Genomic DNA, 13,237 nt, shown 5'->3' on the forward strand with positions numbered 1-13,237 from the left:
GATCCATTAAAGACACATGTGGGCACCACCTCAATATTCTTATCCCATAGACTTGATCAACTCTTTGATGATTAGAAAATATCTCTTGATACTCAAAATTATCAAGCCTTCTACTGTGATGGCAAATTGCCTCATCTTCTCAAATTTTCTCCATCTTCGTTTTTGAAAATTTTCTCATTGAATTTGTTGGTTTTGGAAATCTTGATTTTCTTGGCCATAATCTTCTGGTGATGAAATCTTTATGCACTCGGATCTTTCAAAGTATGGTTCGATTTCTAGAGGAAATTTATGTTTGATGATTTTTTCTAGTTTTTCTTTCTCCCTATTTTTTGCTTTCTTGTACTCCATCATGATCTTGCCTTGCATTTGCACTTTCAACTTTAAGCACTCATCTTGCTTGTCCTCAAGTATCTTCTTTCTTAAAATTTTGAACTTGACCTTGTAGCATCTATTTGTTGGCATGATGATTGAGGTTTTGTATACCATCCATGTTTTGATCTCCCAAATTGCTCCAATGAGTGAATATAGATTCAGCCGTCCCTCCTTCATAGTTACCTTGCAAAAACAAACATAAATGAAATGAAGGAAATCTAAAAGCTTGCATCATATGAGATTACATCTAGATTTTCTTTGAATCAAAAGTTTCTCTTGCTAAACCAACTTGGTCAAGAATTCCCATCAAAATAACAAGGCAAAATGCACTTTTATCATAATTTTTCTCTACCCAAATTTGTTCCCTTTCAACACACCTCAATTTTGATTCTTTAGAAAATCAGTCAACTTTTCTTTCTAAAGTCCCTTAAAATTGCCTCTTTAGTCACGAAATCGTTGCTTTTTTATGTGAAACAATAGGTTTTCTTTATGTACTTCATTGTTCCCTTTTGCATGTTCCATCTGTTTATGAGAATGATGACTTGATTGGTGAAAGAAGAAATGGATCACCCCTTTATATAGTCGACTCAAGGCCAAGAGTAATTGTTCTAAGCTTGCCCAATCAAAATCATTTTAAAACTAATCACTTTATTGTTCACGAGGACGTTGACCTCAAATTAGGATGAAATCCATGCTTTACGCCAACAAATCGACTAGTGACGAGATCCCTCTTAGACCCCATTGATCTGATTTTTACTCCATAGTTCTAGGCGAGGATTAGGCATGGGTCAAGATTGAATCTCGACAAGGGAGCAAATTCCACCCCCTGAGTTAGAGATTTTTAATTTTCCTTTGTCCCTCCTTTTTGTTACATAATGTGCTACTTGGTGAGGGTGACACTCAAATTCCTCATCCCAAAATTGTTGCCTTACTTTACCATGGCGGAGATTTAGGGTGTTTGGAAATTAGGAATCCTGACAAGGGGTCCGATTCCGCCTCTTAGAATTTTTCTCCTTTTCACTCAGTTTCACCTTGTCAATGCAAGGCTTCAACTTACATTTCACATTTTGATATTGGCTTTCAAGGGTGACTTCTCATGTTTTGTTCAATCTGAATTGTACCATGGTTGGCAGAAATTCACAGATGTCTGACTTCCCCCATGATCTTTAGTTTTTTGCTCATCTCTCTCCAACTCTTTGACTGATTTTCACTTTTCTCTTTCAAATTTGGTCCTCCCTCATTCATTTAGCTTTGAAATTATGCCTTAGATTGCCCCTATACTTGGGCAGAAATGTAGGGGATATCAAAATTTTGCAAAAAGGAGATGGCAGAAATCTTAGGAAGGTTAGTATTTTGAATCCAAAGACTAGGTCGTAATCCAACTTGTTCTTGGGATTACTTTACGTTTTCAAGTTAACTTGCAAAAATTATCATTTTACTGCTTTCAATCATTCCTCATAGTTCTTTTCACCATTTTGCATTTGAATCTGGCCTTGTATTCACTTGGAAATAATCTAGATTTGGGCAGAATTCTGATAGTATCATAGTTGTCAAGATTGGGATCCTGAAACATGGTTGGATTTTGAGTCTCGAGGTTTTTCATTTTGCAATTTAACTCCCAATCTCATCAACATTTAAGTTACATTCAATGTTGTTAAGAGGTTTGAGAGAAGTTTCAAGTTCATAGGAGTTATAATGAAGATTTTAGATTTCGGGAGTTTTTAAAAAATCACAGAGTTAACCAAATTTCAGGATTCAACACGCTTCCAACATTGTTACCTCCCACAACCTTTCCTGACTTTCTAAGATGAAGTTGAAACTGCAAGGATTTTTAAAAGGTTGTAACTGATTTCATCACAAATCCCTTTTGATTTCAACTCCGCCTCCTTGGCTAGCTTAGCCTAGCTCTCCCTCACACCCCCAACTGACTTGAATACCTAGTAGGCCGCCCAAACACATCTCTAAGACTTAAAGACTTGAAATTTGTTACCAAGCCCACTTAAGACCACTACTACAGCAAGAGCAAAAACAGGGGGGCCCATTTGCAATGGGGTGATGATATTAAAACCTCACAACACTACCCTTCTTTGTTTACAAATATTCAACACTTATCCATAAAACATCATACTAAATCATTTAATACAATTTCACATTAGTTGCTTCTCACTTGGATCAGGTAGGACTCGAAACTAGGATTTTTCATTTGCAACTAGAGTACTATACCAATTGAGCTACCAACCCCTCTTGGCAATCCCATCAACAGTTTGGATGTGGCTTATTTCCAATACCCCCCTTAAGCCAAACTACTAGTGCTTGGGGCTAGTAGCCTTGTTTTGATAACTCAAACACAAATAATGTTGGCCTCTATAGAACTGTATAATTTATGAATGGCCTTCTTGAATCATTTCTTCACCTCAAGATTCTATACGAGTGTAACTTTGTTAGGCCATTGCACGTGCCATTTTGGTTCAAACACATAGGAAGCCATGTGTAAGGAAATGTTGAGCTTTTCCATCTACAATGAATCATTGTTTGAACATGATCTATGTATCATTGCGATGTGGGGTTCTCTCATACAATGGCTTTCATTTGATCAAGCATAGAATCAATGCACTCCTACACCTCTCTAAGGGAATGAGAATGTGCATTAGAATTGCCATATCTAATAAACTTTGAAGACTGAATTGAAATGATGGAGACAATATATTTGGCTTCAGGCTGAGAGACAACACTCTTCACTGCCTCCTTCACCCTCTTCCCCTACAACTAACAATTGTTTTGGTCCACTTGATTGTACTCATATCCTTGAGTGCATTATGTCTACCATAAACACGAGGAGTCCACCAAATATGTCTATTGGCTGTCTCCATTAACCTCCTTGCAGCTTTGCAGAAAGAGGCAGCATCTATAGCTACATATACCACATCTTGTGGCCCAGCCTCCTTTATAGCAACTTTGAGGATCTAGAACTGAAAATGTGCATCCTTGTGATACTGTAAACAATCAACAGTTCTAAGGAAATAAGGGCCCTCGACGCATGTAACCACGATATAAATGAGTGGACAGTGCCTAATGTTTGTCCATCCATCCATGACTATGTTGCATCAAATTGTGACCCAAGTACTCTTCATCTTTTCCATCAAATATTAATCTTCGAATAGTTCTCATCCAATATTGTTGTCCTCAATTTAGTCTCCCTTGGTGGCACATGTGATGGCCCCATCCTTATTATCTTTCCCACAACTTTCTTGTAATAAGGAAAGGAAGCCGCATGGAATGGAATGCCATTGACAAATGAAGAATTTATTAGGGATTGCATCATATGACTCATTCATCACTTACATGTTGAATAAATCTTCCAGTGGTTGTAAAACTGCAGGACTATTCATCTCATGTTTCCCCTTAGGCTCTTCTGCCCATAAACTTGATCGATTTGTTAACCTCAGACTCTACAAAGTAGAAGTATTACTCTGATGACCCATGCACCTTTGTGGAAAAGTACAAGTGCAGGTACTTCTTCATTACAACCCCATAATTTTAATGTTTCAATCCCATATTTTAAGTTCCCTTCTACCTTTTTGCATATATCGATACCTTTTCCTCAGATACGAAGGAAGTGAGCATTAGTTCTAGTCATGCTACTAAACCATTTAAGTCTGCATATGCTATGCTTCCAGAACCCAGTGCCCTCAACTGTCCCAGGCTTCGTAGGTACCATCCATGCAAATTGTTTTAAAGGTGACTTCAGATGAAAGGTTGCAGGATTTGAGAAAGGCAACTATAATTTTGACCCCAAAAGGAACTTGTTGTTTGAGTGTAAATTTCACCCACTTACTGCTTCTATACTAGGATCATTCGCACTTTCAATTTCTATTTCAGTCCCTTGTCCCTGACCTAATCCCCACTCATGTTGTAAGAACTCAATGGGATAATGATGTTGCAAGAAAAATGATTTAAAAAACAAACTAGAAAACCTAGATGCTGCTGTAATAATTGGTCAAATTAAAAATATTTTTGTAGCGTCCACCAATCTAAATGCTTAAGGTGTCCAATGCATTGCTAATCATGATTATTTTAAAATTTCCAATGCATTGTATGATTTAGCAATTGGCAAGAGCTTCAACAAAGAATAATTCATTTGATAAAGTGCTACTGTTGGGGGCAATAAGTATTAAGGACAGACAAACTAGAGCCAAGCAAAGTTGCAATAAGCGACAAACAAATCTAAGAAGGCTGTATTGTCACTAGGACGCGAAACAATAAGCTTTGGGAAGCTGCAAATTAATAGCACAATGAATTAGTCACACTTGCATGACAGTAGCAATGCAAATAGAAGAGTGTCTGGTGTGTAAACCTTAAAAGGCTACAAACTCAAAGTGAACTACAGTCTATAAATGTGTATCAGACTATTCCAATGTTGAACAATATTTGTAAATATTTTGAGGATATTATGAAGACAATGAACAATTGAATAATAAAGTTGAACAAATGGAGTTTTCAAAGCCTACCTTATAATCTTGAATCAATCAGTGTTGAATCTTAATGGCTAATGCCCTCTTCCACTTGCAAGAATCTCCATCTTCAGCTTCTTAGCTTTGTCCCTCCCCTTCCAGCTGAAGCACTCTACTCCACTTCTGAGTTGTGCAATTTGAAATGTGCTAATGTCATTATAAGATTTTTTTGGGAGGCCTTGGGGGTGGGGGTCAGGTCCATTGCCAATTAGGGTGAAAGATTGCACTTTCAAAACATTTATTTTCATCTAAAAAACAACATTTTGCACTTAACACCACAGGAGATGCATGTGTGCTTCCTCAAGGTTCAAGGGACTCCTAAGCATTTCAAGGATGTCCCCAGGATGGCAGAGGTGTTAAATGTAGGTGGCAGGACAAAGGAGGGATGTCCCCTTGGTGTCCCCACGTCTCGGGGAAATCCCTATGTTGTTAACTCCATGTTTTTTGGGGGAGACCCGTCCCCATGAAACCATGAAAATTATGAATTCAAAACAGGTTAGTGAAACTGTGAAATATTTTCTTGAAAAAAATATTAAATAAGTGTGCCATCATTTGGCATTATGTCTTAATAATTTATACTGCACAGTAAGCATATTATAGCCACATGTAAGATAATTTCAACATATGAAACAAAGGATATTTTGAAATCCTAAATTGAAACCCAAAAAATAAAAGCAAAGCATTGAGAGTCCTTCAATCAAAAACATTTGGCAAAGGACTCATCAATGCTAATGTTACATCCCAAAATTTTGACCTAATTAAAATAAGTTATAGCCATTGAGATGATTAGGTAAAAACTATCATTTTCTCGATCATGTGAAAGGAAGTTATAGTTAACCATTTAATTCATGTGGAAATGGTTGTTATAATGGAGTCAATTAACAGTTATCATGTTTACTTGTTTATTGAAAATGGTAGTTAGTTGTTGTTCTATTATATTTACTTGTTATTGGTAATGGTAGTTAGCCGTTATTACAGTTATTTTTGATATATTCTAATATTGATTTAAATGGAAGAACTTGTTATTATTTTGGAAATGTTGCACTAGTGGTTGCAAAAGCAGATGAAGGGGATGAAGAATTGCTAAACGGGATGCGAGGAATGGGGCACTATTCTAGTCCATTTGTTCGATCACTAGGTATGACCTCTAACTACCTTGACAAGGGTTTAGCGACTAAACAATAGAGTACACCACTGGATAATCATGAGCTACTTGGACAAACATATAAAATATATATATATATATATATATATATATATATATAACTATCATTATCAAAAATTCATGTTCAGAACCATTACCTTTGTTGTTTTGTGATGTCGTCTCTATTTTCTTTTATCATCACCTATATATATATATATATATATATATAGAGGATGCCACTATTTACCACATAGGGTAAGAAGTTCAACACAAGTATAACACGATTCAATTCAGAACAGGTACTTTATTCATGTATGCACTTGCAGATTACAATCCGATTACAATGACTACAATGATCTATCGATTATATCTCCCCCCTCCAAAGTCCATCTCGGACGTGTACATATACCTTTCCGAAGGGGTGACTCAAGCGTCACGCGCATGTTCGGATACTACTCTACCCGTCGGCTACACTATACATTTTACCGACAACATCATCCCCCCCCCCCAAAAGAAAGGTCGTCTCTAGACGACAATTACAAAATATCTAAGACAAATTAACAACAAAATACATTAATTGACTAACTACAACAAGATAGATTTGTTTCTGTCGCATCACTTTCACATTCATCCTATGCTTGCACCAAACTGGTCTCCAACCCACGTTGCATCTGTAGCCTCTACTAACACAATACTATCTCTTTAGCTGACCTTGATAGCCACCCATGCTGCTTTCTCTGTTTCCAACTCCTGGTTACATTGAGCCAAGTGTCGCCATACTCCCTTCAACTGGATGATCAGCTCCTCCCGAGCTCTCTACGCATCCACCAAGACAGCCTCATGCCCAACACCTACTCCAAGTGCCTCCTCTGACACACAAACACTCATGCCTACAGCAACAGCTCTAGGTCTCATCAACTGGTCACACTTCCCATGACTGATATCCGCAACGACTGGGGGTCTAGGGGGTAGCGCCCCCGTGGGGTCCTGGGGCAGCTTCGCAGTACAGGGCGAAGTCGAGGGGCAACGCCCCTTGCCGCCAAGACCAAATTAGCACTCCGAAACCCACACAAAACTGCATGGAACACACTATTTTTGTCATTTTCTTCCAATTCCACACTCTTTCTGGCAACTGCTTATGTCTACCCTTCCTTTTGGCATCATGCATTACTCATTCCGAACTGTTTCACTCTGTCATCATCTTTTTTTCTTTTTCTTTTTTTTTTTACTCTTCCACTTACTCTTTCCTGCGAACTGCATAACTATTACCTTTTTGTCGTTTTGTGAATAAATGTCACACCGTTATGGCAGTTACTCTCCACAATTTTTTTGGCTTCCGTACTATACGGCTTCTTTGAATCCTGTAAACAATTTCTATGAGACGGCTTGACTGGATTCAACCTCCCAGGTGATGGTACGGCTTCCCTAGTATGATATTCGTTCTGCCTCAGTTTGACTCTTTTTGATCTCTTCAATTCCCCTTCTGTACTGCTCTAAATTTCTTGTTTCCTGATCTGTACAGCTCCAACTCATGGCTTAGTTGAATTCCTTTTTGATTCTACCATACAGACTCTGTTCCTCCTCTGTACGGGCTTCCCTTTATTCCATTTACCTCTGCCTGCTACCGTACGGATTATGCAATATTTATCTGTTATTCCCAGCTGGCCGTATGCTTTATCTTTCTAGAGAACTTATCTCTCAGCCGTACGGTCTCTTGATCTTGTTGCTGTCAGCCGTACGGTGTCACTATACGGAGGTTTTGTTGTGTTCCTTGTTACTGTACGGTATCCTATACGGACCTTAGTCCATACTTCCTTGCTTCTACCTGAAGCCATACAGACATCTTGCTTTCTTTATTTGCCCAATCCGTACAGGTCGTACGGTCGTCTACTCCCAACTGTACGGTATCACTGTACGGACTCCTTAGGTATCCTGTACGGGCTTCTCGGGCCGTACGGACTTCAATGCACTCTTCTTTGTCTTAGTCTGGTCGTACGGACTTCAATTTATATCTCCTATGCTCTAGTCTTGGCCGTACAGTTGCACCTTCAATATTTTCCAAGTCCATACGGAGTCTTGGCTTCTAGCAATTAGCCGTATGGTCTTTCTTATAGTCTTCTACAGTCGTACTACAGGCTTTTGTTCCCCCCAAAAATTCCAATACGTTTTATGCTTCATGATTCATTTAATCACTTCCTACTTTTACAGTTTATCACTTGATATTTTAACTATATTCGACTTTAATATTATACATATGTACATTATTTACAAACATCTTTTCTTCATTCAATTATTTGCACACAGAGGATCCTTCCTTTCCCTATATATTTTCAACTTTGATCCATTTACAGCATCTAGAATCTCTTATCCATCCAATGTCCATAATTTAATTGCTCCGTTATACCCAACTTCCCGTATCTTGTATGGTCCAACCCATTTAACTTTAAATTTGCCAAGCCTTATTTCATTTCGTCCATTATAATTTAGTACTAACTGACCAGGTTGAAATCTGTTTAATTTTAAAAGCTTCTGATGCCATACCTTCCACCTATTTTGTGCAACTTTCGTGGCCCATGCTACAAAGTTCTTATTCCTTCGGTACGGCCACTTCTGTACAGGTACCACACCTTCGATTAATGGTATCCGGTGGACACATAGCTCTAGTGGTACTCCTGTTAAGTCTTTATACATCCAAGTAAAAACATCTTTATACTCCATGAATATTCTGAATGCTGCCGCCTTCAATACTGGGTTCCAATCATCTCCTACAAGAATGTTCTTCGGATTTTCCCCATCACCCAAGTTCATTGTTTTCACCGTCGGCTCTTCATACTTCATCGGTTTATCTTTACTGAACGTATGGGCCGGTGTTTCATCCACCTGCGCTTCTCCTTCCTTCAGTTCACTGTACTCCTTCGGAAACTTATGGCCTTCTTTTCCTTCCTCGACACTCAAAATATTGCAGCTCGGAAAGACTTCATAGTCTTCCATTTGCCAATGCAACAATCCATTCACGGAGTCTAAGTCGTCATCAGTTGAGCCTCCTTCTAATCTCAGTACCCCTTCATCATCTAGTTCCATCATTTTTTCCCCTTCGTCGTCATTCTCACCTTCGCCTTCTGAGTCCGACGACACGGCTTCTTCTCCTACCATCTGTGTATGCAAATCGATTATAAATCTCCTACCTCCTTTCTCCATTGATAGGGTATTCCTTTTCCAATCATGCTTTACCTTAGCTTGCACCAACCACCCCCGTCCCAAGATGGTGTCGTACCCTCTTCTCTTTAATGGAATAACTACAAAATCCAGTAAAAATGGTTGTGTCCCAATTGTTACCGGCTGCGCCATCAGAGTGCCCAAGGGTTTTATCCCATGTTGATTTGCTGTAAGTAACTGAAAGGTGGGTGGCCATAGTGTTGGTTGTCCAAGTTTTTTCCAGATATCTTCCAACATCACATTCACTCCCGATCCTCCATCTACTATTGTATCCATTAACACCGTACCCAAAATGCCCATCTCCACCACTGTTGGTTGTCTACCTGTCATAAGTGCTAGTGACATTGGGTCCGTTGTTGTTGCCGTTGTTGTTTCCTTACTATCCTTTGCTTCCTCCGTCACTCTCAGGGACGGTGTCATATTTATGATGGCCATACATAACTGTGGCATGGTGAGAAGAAGATCATTTAATTTAATTGGCACTTCTGTTTACATTATCTGTTTCACCATGTTTTGTTCCGCCAAGCTTCTCTTCGGAGTTTCCGCAGTGTCTTTTACTTGTGACTTCTCCGCTTTCATCTGCTTCTCTATCTCTATTCGGGCTTTCTGTAACCTCTCCTTTTCTTCTTCCGCATTCGGATATTTTGCCTTCCTCGCCTGCTCCCGTGTGATCGCCAACACGTTCTCATTACTTGTTTCAATACTTAATAAATTTACACTTTGTTTAGGACATTTTGAATCTTCATGGTCCCCTGGACCACACCATCTGCACAGGAGTTGCGGCACTTCCTTCGAAGTACAGTCCCTCGTGAAGTGACCCCAAAGATTACATGCCCGGCATTGTATTATCGGTCGTCCACTCGCATCATATTGTATTCTACTCCGGCCTCCATTGTTATTATTATTATTTCCACCCCTTCAGGGTCTGTTGTTATTTCGATACCCTCCTTAAGTTGCATCATTGCCCGCGTTATTGCTATTGTTTGAGGCTTCTTGCGTTAGTAACACTTGCTGGTGTCCTTTTGTTTTCAAGTTAAACAGGCACTCTTTCAGGGAATGCCCCGCCACCTGGCAGATGTCACAAAACTGCTTCTTCGGGCATGAACCCTTCGTATGGCCGTCCTCCTTGCAATCTGTACACCACAATTCTCCTTTTACTGTATCTGGATTCTTTTTCAAATTTTTGAATTCTTTCATCATCCGTAGCATGTCTTTCTGTAGCGCTTTCACCTTCTTGTTTGATTCCTCATCACTACTACTACTCTCCGAGGATGAATCATCTGAATCAGAGGACATGTTTCTTCTTCTTACTCACCTTCTGTTCACTTTCCAAATCCATGGCAAGAGTATATGCATCAGTGTATGATGACAGTGGCACTATCTTCATTTTCTTTTTAAGAGCCAATCGTAGCCCCTCCACGAACCACCGTTTTTTCAACCCATCCGTTGGTTGACTCTCCATTTTTCCGATCAATTCTTTCAATCGCTTGGCATAGGTTCGGACTATCTCATTCTTTCCTTGTTTGGTGTTGTAGATTTCTGCCACTATTTCATTATCATCTCGGAGTAATCTAAATTCTGCTATAAATTCTTTTTTAACATTCTCCCATGTATTAAGTTTCTGAAGACTAGTGTCAAAAAACCAGTCTATCGCCACCATGATATTATAGTAATATCTATAGTTCATACTTATTAATATATGTATATATACATACATGTGCATATATCAAGAGGATATAATGTTAAAATAAACCATATTTCTCCTAACTATGCATGTATATAGAGATACATATTTTAATGGGTGCGACCTTAGATATAATAATAGCATGATGAAATCATTTAAAAATGATATACATATATATATATATATATATATATATATATATATATATATATATATATATATATATATATATATATGTTTTATGAAAGGAATTTTTTAACAATTCAAACTTATATCTCTTCATGAGAGGCGACCATGTACACTTGGCGCCACCTTTTTTTTCAAACTCGGTAACTTGAAAACCGATGTTATTGGAAATTGTCTTCTTGAGCAAGCGGTCAATCAAGGCCACGGCTCGCTTGAGCCAATCGAAGGATATATTATAGCAAGTTTGGCTTCAGACAAGGATACTCTCTTTCATTCTCTTAGAACAAAATACTTCTTAATTTAGACCACTGGTTCTCCTCATTATCTCTTCTTTATTCTCAGCAAGAGTCGGCTCTAAGCCGTGCAATTGAAGCATCGACCATTCTATCAAGTCGACTCCCAATCAAAGTATGTTTTATGTCCATGCATCTGATTCTATGTTCTATGTCTATGCTCTATTGGCCTGCCTGTTTCGAATCTCTGGAATTTGTTAATTTCAAGGGAAGGCCGACGTGCAGGGTGTATAAATTTCACTATGGTCTGCTTCCCTCTTTGTCTTACGTCTGCATTATTTACCTTTTCTTTTTGTCACGAGTTCTATTCTAAGTGTGATACTGAAATCTATGTCTGGCATGTTGCAAGGACTAAATACAACATTGCACAAGATTGGTGCTCACGGTATACCCGCAATGGATAGGAATCCATGATTATCAAGATGATCTATATCAGAATGAAAACTGCTTTCTTCGAGGACTCACCTTGGCTGGAATAGCCAATGAAAGGGGGTGAAGAGGAAGGAATCCTTGCAAGGGAAAAGTAACAGAAATCAGAAGTTTTATACATAAACATGATTATATTTTATAATGATTTCCAAAAGAACATCCAAGTAAGCTCATGTTTGTCCAATATGAACCCTGTTGTCAAATCGAGCGGTGGTGATCAAGTGTTAGAAACCCATCTAGATCCTTGGCCAAGGTCGTTTAGAGGCATGCTTGCCTATTTTGATCACAAAATGTTGGCGGTGACAATTAATCAGGCATGCCCACCTATTACTGAGTGAACACCAGTATGCTTGGATGGATAGACTATAGTGCCCCAAGCCTAACCCTGAGGTAGGGAGTTTCTTTATTGTTAAAAGATTGTGTGGGGATTTGTAAGGTCCATGGTTGGGAGGTTAAGCCTATGTCAATGCTTCTCCGCTTACTAGAATGTTGAGGCTTGAACTACGACTTCAGATATTAACACTTAGAATCAGTATGTTTTTCTGGATCCTTTCTTGCAAGTTCATTTATTGTAATTATTGTATAATTCGTAGAGTATATTGAAATGATTTAGATTCTCTTGAATTGTTATAGAAATTAGTTTAGTTAGTTATTTCAGTTTTGAAAGTTAATTTAGTTACCTTTACATGAAACGGATTGTAAAGTGTAAGAGATGTTTACTTTGGTATATGGTTATATGTATTACTTTTCCTAACTGTTTTACATTCTTTTGGTTATTTGTTCAAGTTACAAATTTCAGAATTATGTATCTATTTTCAGTCTAGTATTTTTATAGGTTACAGCTAATTTCAATTCAATGGTTTTAAAGAGATGCCAGGTAATCTCAGATGAAACAATTTCTTTGTTCATATTATATGATTCAGAAGGTAGATAGAGAATACTATATCTGAACCACATTTGTCTGCTTCACAACATCTAATACAAAGATATATGATATATCCATAGCCTGAATATAGTTGTGGTTTCAAATCTATACAGACACAAGTCATTGTAAGATTTAAACCAAAGTAAAAACTACTATATCTTTTCCAAGCAAGATCCAATAAAGACTATGATTTTCAATTTCCAAAAATTACATACCTTGCCAACAACACCAGAATCAATCAGCCAATTGGTGGGAATACTGAACTCTTTGTACCGTGCAATGGCCATATCTCTTGTACGAAGAAGTGCATAAACACTTTGCTCAACTCTGCAATGAAAACCAAATAAGACCCAAGTAATGCCTGAAAATTTTGTGAACTTCGGTAATGATCTGTAATTACTAATACCATTTCCCTGGGTTACAGAGACAGCAGTCTTCTACCTACAAAGATTTGTTTCTAAATTCCTATTATAATTT

General features: G+C 38.2%; 1 protein-coding gene across 3 annotated transcripts in view; it reads right to left on the reverse strand.

Moving 5' to 3' along the window:
• Positions 1 to 13,237, reverse strand: part of LOC149571447 (protein CHUP1, chloroplastic-like) — a 52,616-nt gene that overhangs the window by 8,907 nt on the left and 30,472 nt on the right. For all 3 annotated transcript variants that reach the window (XM_089812960.1, XM_089812961.1, XM_089812962.1), the window contains one exon: positions 12,976 to 13,087. In XM_089812960.1, coding sequence (XP_089669086.1) covers positions 12,976 to 13,087 — 112 coding nt within the window. The remainder of the gene's footprint in view (positions 1 to 12,975; positions 13,088 to 13,237) is intronic.

This window comes from Cupressus sempervirens, chromosome 2, assembly GCF_028749045.1.
Source record: "Cupressus sempervirens isolate cs-2001-9-10 chromosome 2, ASM2874904v1, whole genome shotgun sequence".
Classification (NCBI taxonomy): Eukaryota; Viridiplantae; Streptophyta; class Pinopsida; order Cupressales; family Cupressaceae; genus Cupressus; species Cupressus sempervirens.